This window comes from Oncorhynchus tshawytscha, linkage group LG04, assembly GCF_018296145.1.
Source record: "Oncorhynchus tshawytscha isolate Ot180627B linkage group LG04, Otsh_v2.0, whole genome shotgun sequence".
NCBI classification, from domain to species: domain Eukaryota; kingdom Metazoa; phylum Chordata; class Actinopteri; order Salmoniformes; family Salmonidae; genus Oncorhynchus; species Oncorhynchus tshawytscha.
In genome coordinates, this window is record NC_056432.1 from 73,819,490 (window position 1) to 73,832,207 (window position 12,718).

General features: G+C 43.0%; 1 protein-coding gene across 2 annotated transcripts in view; it reads left to right on the forward strand.

Moving 5' to 3' along the window:
- Window positions 1–12,718, forward strand: part of LOC112249364 (solute carrier family 12 member 4-like) — a 55,250-nt gene that overhangs the window by 28,810 nt on the left and 13,722 nt on the right. For both annotated transcript variants that reach the window (XM_042321212.1, XM_042321213.1), the window contains exons 7-13: window positions 4,050–4,291; window positions 4,649–4,863; window positions 9,635–9,799; window positions 9,967–10,065; window positions 10,283–10,340; window positions 10,547–10,721; window positions 12,300–12,418. In XM_042321212.1, coding sequence (XP_042177146.1) covers window positions 4,050–4,291; window positions 4,649–4,863; window positions 9,635–9,799; window positions 9,967–10,065; window positions 10,283–10,340; window positions 10,547–10,721; window positions 12,300–12,418 — 1,073 coding nt within the window. The remainder of the gene's footprint in view (window positions 1–4,049; window positions 4,292–4,648; window positions 4,864–9,634; window positions 9,800–9,966; window positions 10,066–10,282; window positions 10,341–10,546; window positions 10,722–12,299; window positions 12,419–12,718) is intronic.

Genomic DNA, 12,718 nt, shown 5'->3' on the forward strand with positions numbered 1-12,718 from the left:
GCGCGGCTTACATTCACTTCCTGGAATGTCAAAGGTTTAAACGAACCAATTAAGAGAGGCAAGGTCCTAGCCCACTTGAAAGCACTCTCGTCTGATATTATATTTTTGCAAGAAACCCATCTGAAAAATAACTCTCATAGCAGACTTAATTGGAGGTGGGTGGGGCAAGTGTATCACTCTAACTTCTCTGCCAAAACGAGAGGCACAGCAATTCTGGTATGGAAAGGAATTCCCTTTCTACATAAAACCACTATTGCGGATAAAGAGGGTCGTTATGTGATCAAAATAGGAGAACTCCACTCTACTTCAGTAACTCTACTAAATATCTATAGGCCGAACATTGATAAACCATCTTTTTTTTTTAAAGAGTCCTTGCCCTGATTCCAGATATCTCCCATACTAACCTGGTCATTGGAGGGGATCTTAACTGTGTGCTAGACCAATATTTGGATAGATCCTCTACCCGGCGAACCCCTACCTCCTATTCAAGCGAATTCTTGAATACCTACATAAAAAAATCTAACTTATTTGATATAGAGGTATGGAGGATCGCTAACCCTACGTGTAGGGAATATTCCTTTTACTCTCATGTTCACAATGTTTACACTCTAATTGACTACTTTTTGGTTGATGCTAAACTACTCCCCTATACCTGTAATGTGAGGTATCATGATATTATAATCTCGGACCACAGTCCACTCACCTTCTCCCTGAGACTGGGTGACATTGTACCAAACGAGAGGGTCTGGAGGGTGAATCCTCAGCTCCTCACAGAACCAACATTCTGTGAACATCTTAAAGACCAAATTACATTTTTCTTCGATACCAATGACAACACAGAGTCTTCCCCAGCATTATTGTGGGAGCACTGAAGGCTTATCTGCGAGGTTGTATCATCTCCTTTCAGACTGCCAGGAGTAGGCAAAACAGAGGAAAACTGGAAGAACTGGAGGGACAAATTCACTTACTGGATAGGGAGAATGCTAGCCATTCATCTATGGAGAAACAAAAAAAATTAACTTTCAAATTTGAATATAATCAGATTCTCTCAGCTAAAATTGCTAAATCTTTTCTCTATGCCAAGCAAAAATATTTTGAGTTTGGTGACAAACCACACAAATTACTCACCAGACAACTTCGAAAAAATGTGAGTGACCGAATGATTCACAAAGTTAAATCTGCATCTGGGGAATTACTCTCTTCTCCCAAAGACATCAATGACAGATTCTGTCAGTTTTATGAGACTCTATATACATCTAAAGTGGATCCTAACCCCTTAATTATGCAAAACTTTTTGGAGGACTGTAATCTTCCTGCCCTGAACCAGGAAGATTCTAACTTCCTGAATAAGGATATGTCTCAAAGAAATTCAAGAAACAATTAAAACTCTAAAGAGTGGCAAGACCCCGGACCCAGATGGATACCCTAGTGAATTCTATAAAACATTCAGCAACATGCTCTCTCCCTACCTGCACAAAATGTTGGTTCAGGCCAATGAGGATGGAGCTCTCCCATCTACTTTGGATGAAGCATTCATTACAGTTATACATAAGAAGGGTAAAGATCCGGAAGAGGTAGGGTCATACAAACCAATATCTCTCCTTAATACAGACCAAAAGATTTTAGCAAAAACTCTGGCTAACAGGCTTAGCACTTTAATTGGAAAATTGGTCCATTCGGACCAGACTGGCTTTATCCCTAACAGAAACTCATTCTTCAATCTCAGGCGCCTCTTCAACATTATGTATTCTCAGAGGTTACCCAACTTGGACCTTGCCGTTATATCTCTTGACGCCGAAAAGGCCTTTGACCAAGTTGAGTGGCCCTATCTATTCAAGGTCCTACAGAAAATTTATATTGGAGATGGGTTCTTAAATTGGATCCAGCTTTTATATAGGAACCCCTGTGCGAGAATACTCACTAACCAATCATTGTCGCCCCGATTTAACCTTTACAGAGGTACAAGGCAGGGTTGTGTTCTGTCGCCTATGCTCTTCGCCCTAATTATCGAACCTCCTGTTCAGGCGATTAGATCTCATGCAGCAATACACGGCTATAATACTAAAGATACTCTAAATAAGATTTCCCTATACGCAGATGACATCCTCCTCTACGTAACAGAACCCCAGGCTAGTATTCCAGCTATTCTTGATGTGATCAATTTGTTTGGTACCTTCTCGGGATACAGAATAAATTGGAACAAGAGTGAGTTAATGCCCATACGATTGCCAAACACCTCCTGGCTAGAACATCTCGCAATTAAGTTATCTTCAGAAAAATTTACCTACCTAGGAATTGTAGTTACCAAACAATACTCCTTACTATTTAAAGAGAATTTCCCCTCTCTGATGCAAAAACTAAAGGCAAACATACAATTTTGGAGGACTCTCCCAATTTCTCTGCTCGGAAGAATTAATGCCATTAAAATGGTCTTCCTCCCACAACTGCTCTACCTATATCAGAACATCCCAGTATTCATACCTAAATCCTTTCATAAACACCTGGACTCAATTATCAATCCTTTCATCTGGGATTATAAAACACACAGGAGAGGTAAAAAACACCTCTGTAAATCCAAGATGGAAGGAGGATTGTCTCTCCCAAATTGTATATTTTATTACTGGGCCGCTAAACTCCCTGCTGTTACGTTTCTGCCTGATGACGCACTTCCATCATCCAGCTGGCTTAGTATGGAGCGTGAGGAGTGTCACCCCTTCTCTATTGGTGCTGTGATTCTGTCGCCTGTCAATCTGGAGATTTACTTTATTGTAACAATCCTATTTCACATAGCACAGTCCAAATCTGGAAGCAAATTAAAGTCCACTTTGAGCTTAGACCAATGCCATTCATGCTCCCTGTCACCAGGAATCCCTCCTTTGCCCCCTCTAACCTTGATAACACCTTTGAGCGATGGGAATAGTTGGGGATAAGTACCATAGGGGATTTATATATAGAAGGGACCTTTGCTTCCTTTGAGTTGCTGAGGGAAATTTATAATCTTCCCAGAAGTAATTTTTTCAGATACCTACAAATTAGAGACTATGTTAGAAAACACCTCCCAACATTTGGGAATGCTAAACCTTCCATGTTTGACGGATGCATAAAAATATGCCCCACCTCAGACAAACTGATATCGCGTCTATATGATGCTTTTCAATCTGTTAGCACAGCTTCTACAGATGCCATCAAGGCAAAATGGGAGGAAGAACTAGGGACTGACATCTCGGTGGCAGACTGGGAAGAGAGCTTGGAGTATATCCACACATGCTCCATTAACTCCAGACATCCTCTCATACAATTCAAGGTATTACACAGATTACACTATTCCAAAACTAAACTGCATAGGATATTTCCTGACACATCCCCTACATGTGATAAATGTCAGGCTACGCAGGGTACACTACTCCACTGCTTTGCCCTATGCTCTAGCTTGCATGGTTATTGGTGTGGAATTTTTGGGATCCTCTCTGAAGTTTTGGAGACTTCAATAGACCCAGACCCGCTTCTGATAATCCTGGGAGTGTCTGAGTCCCTAAACGGATTAACCAACCCCCAAAAACAACTAATCTCTTACGGTCTCATTTCGGCAAAAAAACAAACATCTACCCTCTTTCTTTCTACATGTCCTTGTTCTGTATGTCTTGTTTTGTATTATTTGTTTTGTACCCAGAACTCTGGGTCTTGTTGTTCCTGTCTGCTCTTTTATGTTTAGATAAGAATTGTATACCTGTCTTTTATACCTGTACACCATTCTTGTGTGTGTTCAATAAAAAATATTTGAAACAAAATGGGATCCAATAATATTAGCTGAACATACATTTGATCCACATAATGTTGCTGGTGTAGACTGTAGTATATGACTGATATTTGTATATTCAGAGTACTCAAAATACATTTAAAGTGAAAGACTTCTGTTCTGCTCTTACTGTATAGTGAATTGTAGAAGGAGCCATTATAAGTGCATTATGAATGAACATATAAGGTATTAAATGTGTGTGTCTTACAGAAAGTGTACCTTAATTAATTATGTTGTCATTGTCCTCTCCCAGAAATACCTAGTTCCTCAGGCGGCCATCTTCCACGCTAGCGACCACCACGGGGGCGACAGTGCCATCCTCAACAACATGAGGGTGTACGGCACCATCTGTCTCAGCCTCATGGCCGTGGTGGTCTTTGTGGGGGTGAAATACGTCAACAAGCTGGCCTCTCTCTTCCTGGCCTGTGTCATCATCTCTATCGTCTCCATCTACGCCGGGGCCATTAAGTCCGTTTTCCAACCACCCGACTTCTCGTAAGGCACTGGGGATTTTTTTTACTTCTTTGTCTAAACAGGAAATGGGGATAATGGTATAATTGATGTGGATTTAATTTGGTGTTAATGATCAGTTTGCCCCTGACGGAAGCCAAAACACTTTCTGTTCCGCTGGCTGGAATGGTCAAGGGAGATATAATTGTATTTCCATTGTTGAACTTGGTCCTAAAGATCTAGCTACTGTACGCATACTGTAATTTTTTTTCAGTGTAGTTATAATATAGCTAATATCTGATCTAAAGTAGAGTGAAAACACGGATGTTATCATCACATTATCATGACATGTTATCATCACTCTGTTGATAATCAGAACCAATAATATTCCTCTTTCTCCAGGATCTGTATGTTGGGTAACAGGACACTGGTGAGAGATCAGTTTGACGTGTGTAGTAAGACGGTTCTACTGGGCAATGTGACTGTACCTAGTCAGCTGTGGAGGAACTTCTGTAGTTCTGGCAACATGAGTAGTCCTCAATGTGACGACTACTTCAACCAGAACAACGTTACAGAGATACAGGGAATACCAGGACTGGCCAGCGGCATCATCAGAGGTAAAGACCAAAGTCAGAGGATGGACCATATTTGTAATGATATGGCTATTACCACACTCCTGGGTCTAGGATACAGATCTAAGATCAGCTTCCCCCTCCCGCTGTCCTTACCTTAACCATTAGTGGGGGTAAATGTGTAACTGACCCAAGATTAGCATCTGGGGGCAGCTTCACCCTATTACTATAGCCAATGGGGGCCAACCAGCTAGGGGGCAGCCGAGCCACATCCACTTTTATTTGTTTTTATTTGCTTTACCTTTATTTAACCAGGTAGGCTAGTTGAGAACCAGTTCTCATTTACAACTGCGACCTGGCCAAGATAAAGCAAAGCAGTGCAACACAAACAACAACACAATTACACATAGAATAAACAAACATGCAGTCAATAATACAACAGAAAAGTCTATATATACAGTGTGTGCAAATGAGGTAGGATAAGGGAGGTAAGGCAATAAATAGGCCATAGTGGTGAAATAATTATACTATAGCAATTAAACACTGGAGTGATAGATGTGCAGAAGATGAGTGTGCAAGTAGAGATACTGGGTTGCAAAGGAACAAAATAAATAACAGTTTTGGGATGAGGTAGTTGGATAGGCTATTTATAGAAGGGCTATGTACAGGTGCAGTGATCTGTGAACTGCTCTGACAGCTGGTGCTTAAAGTTAGTGAGGGAGATATGAGTCTCCAGCTTCAGTGATTTTTGAACTTCGTTCCAGTCATTGGCAGCAGACAACTGGAAGGAAAGGCGGCCAAATAAGGAATTGGCTCTGGTGACCAGTGAGTTGAGATAAGGCGGGGCTTTACCTAGCAAAGACTTATAGATGACCTGAAGCCAGTGGGTTTGGCAATGAATATGAAGCGAGGGCCAGCCAACGAGAGCATACAGGTCACAGTGGTGGGTAGTATATGGGGCTTTGGTGACAAAACTGAAGGCACTGTGATAGACTGCATCCAATTTGCTGAGTAGAGTGTTGGAGGCTATTTTGTAAATGACATCGCCGAAGTCGAGGATCGGTAGGATGGTCATTTTTTCGAGGGTATATTTGGCAGCATGAGTGAAGGATGCTTTGTTGCGAAATAGGAAGCCAATTCTAGATTTTATTTTGGATAGGAGATGCTTAATATGAGTCTGGAAGAAGAGTTTATAGTCTAACCAGACACCTAGGTATTTGTAGTTGTCCACATATTCTAAGTCAGAACCGACCAGAGTAGTGATGCTGGACGGGCAGGCAGGTGTAGGCAGCGATCGGTTGAAGAGCATGCATTTAGTTTTACTTGCATTTAAGAGTAGTTGGAGGGCACGGAAAGAGAGTTGTATGGCATTGAAGCTCATCTGGAGGTTGGTTAACACAGTATCCAAAGAAGGGCCTGAAGTATCCAAAATGGTGTCGTCTGCGTAGAGGTGGATCAGATAATCACCAGCAGCAAGAGCTACATCATTAATGTATACATAGAAAAGAGTCGGCCTGAGAATTGAACCCTGTGGCACCCCCATAGAGACTGCCAGAGGTCCGGACAACAGGCCCTCCGATTTGACATATTGAACTCTGTCTGAGAAGTAGTTGGTGAACCAGGCGAGGCAGTAATTTGAGAAACTCAGGCTGTTGAGTCTGCGATAAGAATGTGGTGATTGACAGAGTCGAAGCCTTGGCCAGGTCGATGAATACAGCTGCACAGTATTGTCTCTTATCATGATATCGTTTAGGACCTTGAGCATGGCTGAGGTGCACCCATGACCAGCTCGGAAACCAGATTGCATAGCAGAGAAGGTACGGTGGGATTCGAAATGGTCGATGAACTGTTTGTTAACTTGGCTTTCGAATACCTTAGAAAGGCAGGGTAGGATAGATATAGGTCTGTAGAAATTTGGGTCTAGAGTGATTCCCCCTTTGAAGAGGGGGATGACCGCGGCAGCTTTGCAATCTTTGGGGATCTCAGACGATACAAAAGAGAGGTTGAACAGGCTAGTAATAGGGGTTGCAACAATTTCGGCGGATAATTTTAGAGAGGGTCCAGATTGTCTAGCCCGGCTGACTTGTAGGGGCTCAGATTTTGCAGCTCTTTCAGAACATCAGCTATCTCAATTTGGGTGAAAGAGAAATGGGGGAGGCTTGGGAACGTTGCTGTGGGGGGTGCAGGGCTGTTGACCGGGGTAGGGGTAGCCAGGTGGAAAGCAAGGCCAGCCATAGAAAAATGCTTATTGAAATTCTCAATTATCATGGATTTATCGGTGGTGACAGTGTTTCCTAGCCTCAGTGCAGTGGGCAGTTTGGAGGAGGTGTTCTTATTCTCCATGGACTTTACGTGTCCCAGAACATTTTGGAGTTATGCTACAGGATGCAAATTTCTGTTTGAAAAAGCTAGCCTTTGATTTCCTAACTGCCTGTATATATTGGTTCCTACCTTGAAAAGTTGCATATCGCAGGGGCTATTCGATACTAATGCAGTACGCCACGGGATGTTTTTGTGCTGGTCAAGGGCAGTCAGGTCTGGAGTGAACCAATGGCTATATCTGTTCCTGGTTCTACATTTTTTGAATGGGGCATGCTTATTTAAGATGGTGAGGAAAGCACTTTTAAAGAATATCCAGGCATCCTCTACTGTCGTAATGAGGTCAATATCCTTCCAGGATACCCGGGCCAGGTTGATTAGAAAGACCTGCACACTGAAGTGTTTTAGGGAGCGTTTGTCAGTGATGAGGGGTGGTCGTTTGGCCGCAGACCCATTATGGACGCAGGCAATGAGGCAGTGATCACTGAGATCCTGGTTGAAGACAGCAGAGGTGTATTTGGAGGGCAGGTTGGTTAGGATGATATTTATGAGGGTTCCCGTGTTTACGGATTTGGGGTTGTACCTGGTAGGTTCATTGATAATTTGTGTGAGATTGAGGGTATCAAGCTTAGATTGTAGGATGGCCGGGGTGTTAAGCATGCCCCAGTTTAGGTCACCTAAAAGCACGAGCTCTGAAGATAGATGGGTGCAATTAATTCACATATGGTGTCCAGGGCACAGCTGGGGACCGAAGGTGGTCTATAGCAAGCGGCGACAGTGAGAGACTTGTTTCTGGAAAGGTGGATTTTAAAAGTAGAAGCTCAAATTGTTTGGGCACAGACCTAGATAGTAAGACAGAACTATGCAGGCTATCTCTGCAGTATATTGCAACTCTGCCCCCTTTGGCAGTTCTATCTTGTCGGAAAATGTTATAGTTAGGGATGGAAATTTCAGGGGTTTTGGTGGTCTTCCTAAGCCAGGATTCAGACACGGCTAGGACATCCGGGTTGCCAGAGTGTGCTAAAGCATTGAATAAAATAAACTTAGAGAGGAGGCTTCTAATTTCAACATGCATGAAACCAGGGCTTTTACGGTTACAAAAGTCAACAAATAAGAGCGCCTGGGGAATGGGAGTGGAGCTAGGCACTGCAGGGCCTGAGTTAACCTCTACACCAGAGGAACAGAGGAGGAGTAGGATAAGGATAAGTATAAGAACTGGTCATCTGGTACGTTCGGAACAGAGAGTAAAAGGAGAAGGTTTCTGGGCACGTGTAATAGGTTGTACAGACAAAGGTATGGTAGGATGTGAATACAGTGGATGTAAACCTATGCATTGAGTGACGATGAGAGAGATATTGTCTCTAGAAACATAATTTAAACCAGGTGAGGTCACCGCATGTGTGGGAGGTGTAACTAAAGGGTTAGCTAAGGTGTCAAGCAGGGCTTGAGGCTCTACAATGAAATAAGGCTATAATTACTAACCAAAACAGCCATGGACAGGGCATATTGACATTAAGGAGATGCATGCGTAGCAGAGTGATCATTTGGTCCAGTGAGTAGCTGGGCGGGCTGGAGACACGGTGATTCAGACAGCTAGCGGGCCGGGCCTAGCAGGCTAGCAGAAGGGCCTTAGAGGGACGTCGTGACGGAAGTCTGTTGTAGCCCTTTCATACGGTTACGTCGGCAGATCAGTCGTGATGGATCAGCAGGGCTCCATGTAGTAGAAGGGTCCAGGCCAATTGGCAAAATAGGTATTGTAGCCCAAGGAGCAAGCACCATGATGAACCTCTTCAGCTAGCCGGGCTAATTGGTGCTTGCTTCGGGACAGAGACGTTAGCCAGGAGAAGCCAATCAGATAGCCACAAGATAGCTGCGATGATCCAGGTGAAGAGGTTCAGAGCTTGCGATAGGAATCCAAATATATGGAGAATAAGAAGTCCGATACACTCTGGGTTGAATCGCGTTGTGCATCACTGGCAGGAGTGGTCCAGGCTAAAGGTTAGCTGATGACCGCTAGCAGTGGTTAGCTGACTACTAGCTAGTAGCTAGTTAGCTTCTGTTGGGGGTTCCGGTTCTGAAGTAAAGAAAATAGCAGGTCCATACCACATTGGATGAGGCGGGTTGCAGGAGAGTATGTTGAAGTTGGGGTTAAGAAAAATATTTTTTAAATATATGCGAAGAAAAAATGTATAAAAAGATATATACACGGGACAGGACGAAGACAAAAGACGCCTGACTGCTACGCCATTTTACAATAGTGATGACATGTAATTACAGTAAAACATAGACTTTGTGTACAACATGTTTGTAGTGATTTAGCTATCTAAAAAAGTGAATATATATACTTTGTAAAACATTTTCTGTTATTATAACAATAATTTGTGATGTTGTAGAGCTTTGGGTGTTGTCGTGCCGTTAGGTGGATGCCATTACGTTGCTTACTTTGTGGATGGGATGCTAGCATTTCTATAAACTTGGTTCCTGATGCATGTTTTAGATAACATGTGGGGAGACTACCTGGAGAAGGGTCAGATCTTGGAGAAGGCAGGTCTGCCCTCAGTAGACATCCACAGGACTGTGGAGAGCGTCGGCCTGTACGTCTCAGCTGACATCGCTACCTCCTTCACCCTCCTGGTGGGAATCTTCTTTCCCTCCGCCACAGGTAAGACCTGGTAACCCAGATCCATAACTGGCAACCCAGACCATGAACTGGCAACACCAGACCAATAATCCCAGCTGGCAACCCAGAGACATTTTTGTTCACTGATTGGTCAACATTCTGAGAGTTGTCAGTAACTGATGCGTGTCATTCATGTCCCTGTACTGTAGGTATCATGGCAGGCTCCAACAGATCAGGAGATCTGAAAGATGCTCAGAAGTCCATCCCTATTGGAACCATCTTGGCTATAACCACTACCACCCTTGTCTGTATCCTTTCATGGAGTCAATAGTAAAATCAAATCAACATGTATTTGTCACGTGCACAGGATACAGCAGGTGTAAATGGTACAGTGAAATGCCTACTTGCAAGCTCTTCCTCATCCATATCAATAGGCAGTGTTCTCCCCAAGTTGTTCAATGTCTAGATACATCCGTCTTCCATACTGCATGTGTTTCTGTGTGTTCCTTAACATCCTGTCGTCAGATTTCAGCTCTGTGGTTCTGTTTGGGGCCTGTATTGAAGGAGCGGTCCTAAGGGACAAGTAAGTGAACTTGTTTATAGCATTAGGCCACATCTTTGACATCACAAGATACATTCAGGTCCAGACAATAGCCTGTCTGCTTCTCAACAACATACAGTACAAGCTTGTAATTATATTTGTTGGTATGGCAAAGCACTTCAGATGCTGTGTTTGTTGGTATTGATAATGGCCCCGCTAACAGGTCCATGTCCTCTCCTGTCCTGTAGGTTTGGGGATGCAGTCAGTAAGAACCTGGTTGTGGGGACTCTGTCCTGGCCTTCCCCCTGGGTCATCGTGATTGGCTCCTTCTTCTCCACCGTGGGGGCTGGACTACAGTCCCTGACCGGCGCCCCTCGTCTCCTACAGGCCATCGCCAAGGACAACATCATCCCCTTCCTCAGGGTAGGCCCAGCCACAGGTAGCCTAGCGGTTAAGAGCATTGGGGCAGTAACCAAAAGGTTGCTGGTTCAAATCCCAGAGCTGACTAGGTAAAAAATATGCCCATGTGCTCTTGAGCAAGGCACTTATCCTAATTGCTCCTGTAAGTTGCTCTGGATAAGAGTGTCTGCTCAAATTTAAAAAATAATACATTGGCTATCAGTGCCCTTCCTTATGGCTTTGTGGGTGGAGCTGTATTGTACATACACACTGTGTAATTCCTATACAATGCAAAGCATCTAGTGGCCTGAAAAACACAGCCATAATTTAAGGTTTCTCTAGCTGCCACCACTGTTTGTACACATTGCTTGATACATTGCTCGGTTCTATGCCCATGTATGTTCACAGGGGCCCTACTATTAGATACATAATGACACACAACTAAAAACTACAGTGAACAAGAGAATAGAGTTGTGGTTGTCTTTGCTTACTCATTTGAATGAAGCTGAACATAGAAGTTCATTTGCATTCCCACATGTAAATTATTGTTGGTAGAAGAGGATTAGCTATATAAAAGAAGGGCATTATGTAACCCTGTTATAGGATCAGGTTAAGTGACCATGAAAATTCTTGTAAAAAAACTGGCCTAGGACCAGTACTTAGAGGCCCAATGCACCCGTTTTTCAATCAATAACAAATAATTTCTCGGTAACAATTAAGTACCTTACAATAATGTTTTCCATTAAAGTCAACAAAAATTGATTTTTTTTTTAGCAAAAACATTTTTCTCAAGCAAAAATTTAGACAGGACTTTCTGGGAGTGGTCCAAGTGGGGAGGGGAAAACTGAAAACTAGCTGTTATTGGCAGAGAGGTTGGAACCCTATTTGTTATTGGTCTTTTAAAGTTTCACTATGCAGAAATCGCTCCGCCAATTTCCTGGTTGCAAAAATTCAAGTAGTTCACCTAATTTCAGTTTATGTGATAAAACAAGCATACGTATAGTGTAGAGAATCATTGTACCATCTAAACCGTTGTGAAATATATTTTACATAACCAAACATATATTGTATTTTCAGCTGTTTGAAACTGGTGTACAAAACTGAAAGTAAAAGATGCAAAAACAAAATGTAAGAACTGGAAGCATAGAAATAGTGCACATAGAACACATTTACTGCTTGTTAGATTTGCTTTCAATGTGAATGACGGATCAATAACTCACATTTTTATCTGAATTTGGTCGGGTCACCCAAAAAGTTGGTGATGTCACCAGACAAGCCGAACTCCCGCCCATGCGGGTAACCTGCTGATTAGGAGGTCCTGTGTACATTGTATTTTCAACCAGTAACTATCAGGAAATAACACTGATCAAATGTTTTCACATTCCACCTTTACAGTGCTAGTTTCATCAGCTGCTGTACAATCTGATATGTAACACAGGGAAAAATGGAATTTTGACTGCACTGGGCCACTCAATCCATAAATGATCGGTCCCATTGGCTACAATACAACAATCAGCCTGAAATAAAACAAATAAAAAACAAACCATCACAAAAAAAAAGAATGTATTTATAAAGTGTATATTTTTTTATTTTCTGGTGCAGGTGTTTGGTCATGGCAAGGCCAATGGGGAGCCAACCTGGGCACTGTTACTGACAGGGCTCATCGCTGAGCTGGGCATCCTCATAGCCTCTCTGGACATGGTGGCCCCCATCCTCTCCATGTGAGTCACACACACACACATACACATGCACGAAACAGACTAAACACACACATATGCATGCAGACACATCAAACATGATTATTTAAAACCAGGCAAATAGGGATGATTTCAAATCATATGTTGGGTGAACTTGCTGAACTTGGGGCCTCCCGAGTGGCGCAGAAGTCTAAGGCACTGCATCGCAGTGCTAGCTGTGCCACTAGAGATTCTAGGTTGCAGCCGGCTGTGACCGGGAGACCCATAGGGTGGCGTACAATTGGACCAACATTGTCCGGGTTAGGGTAGGGTTTGGCCGGCAGG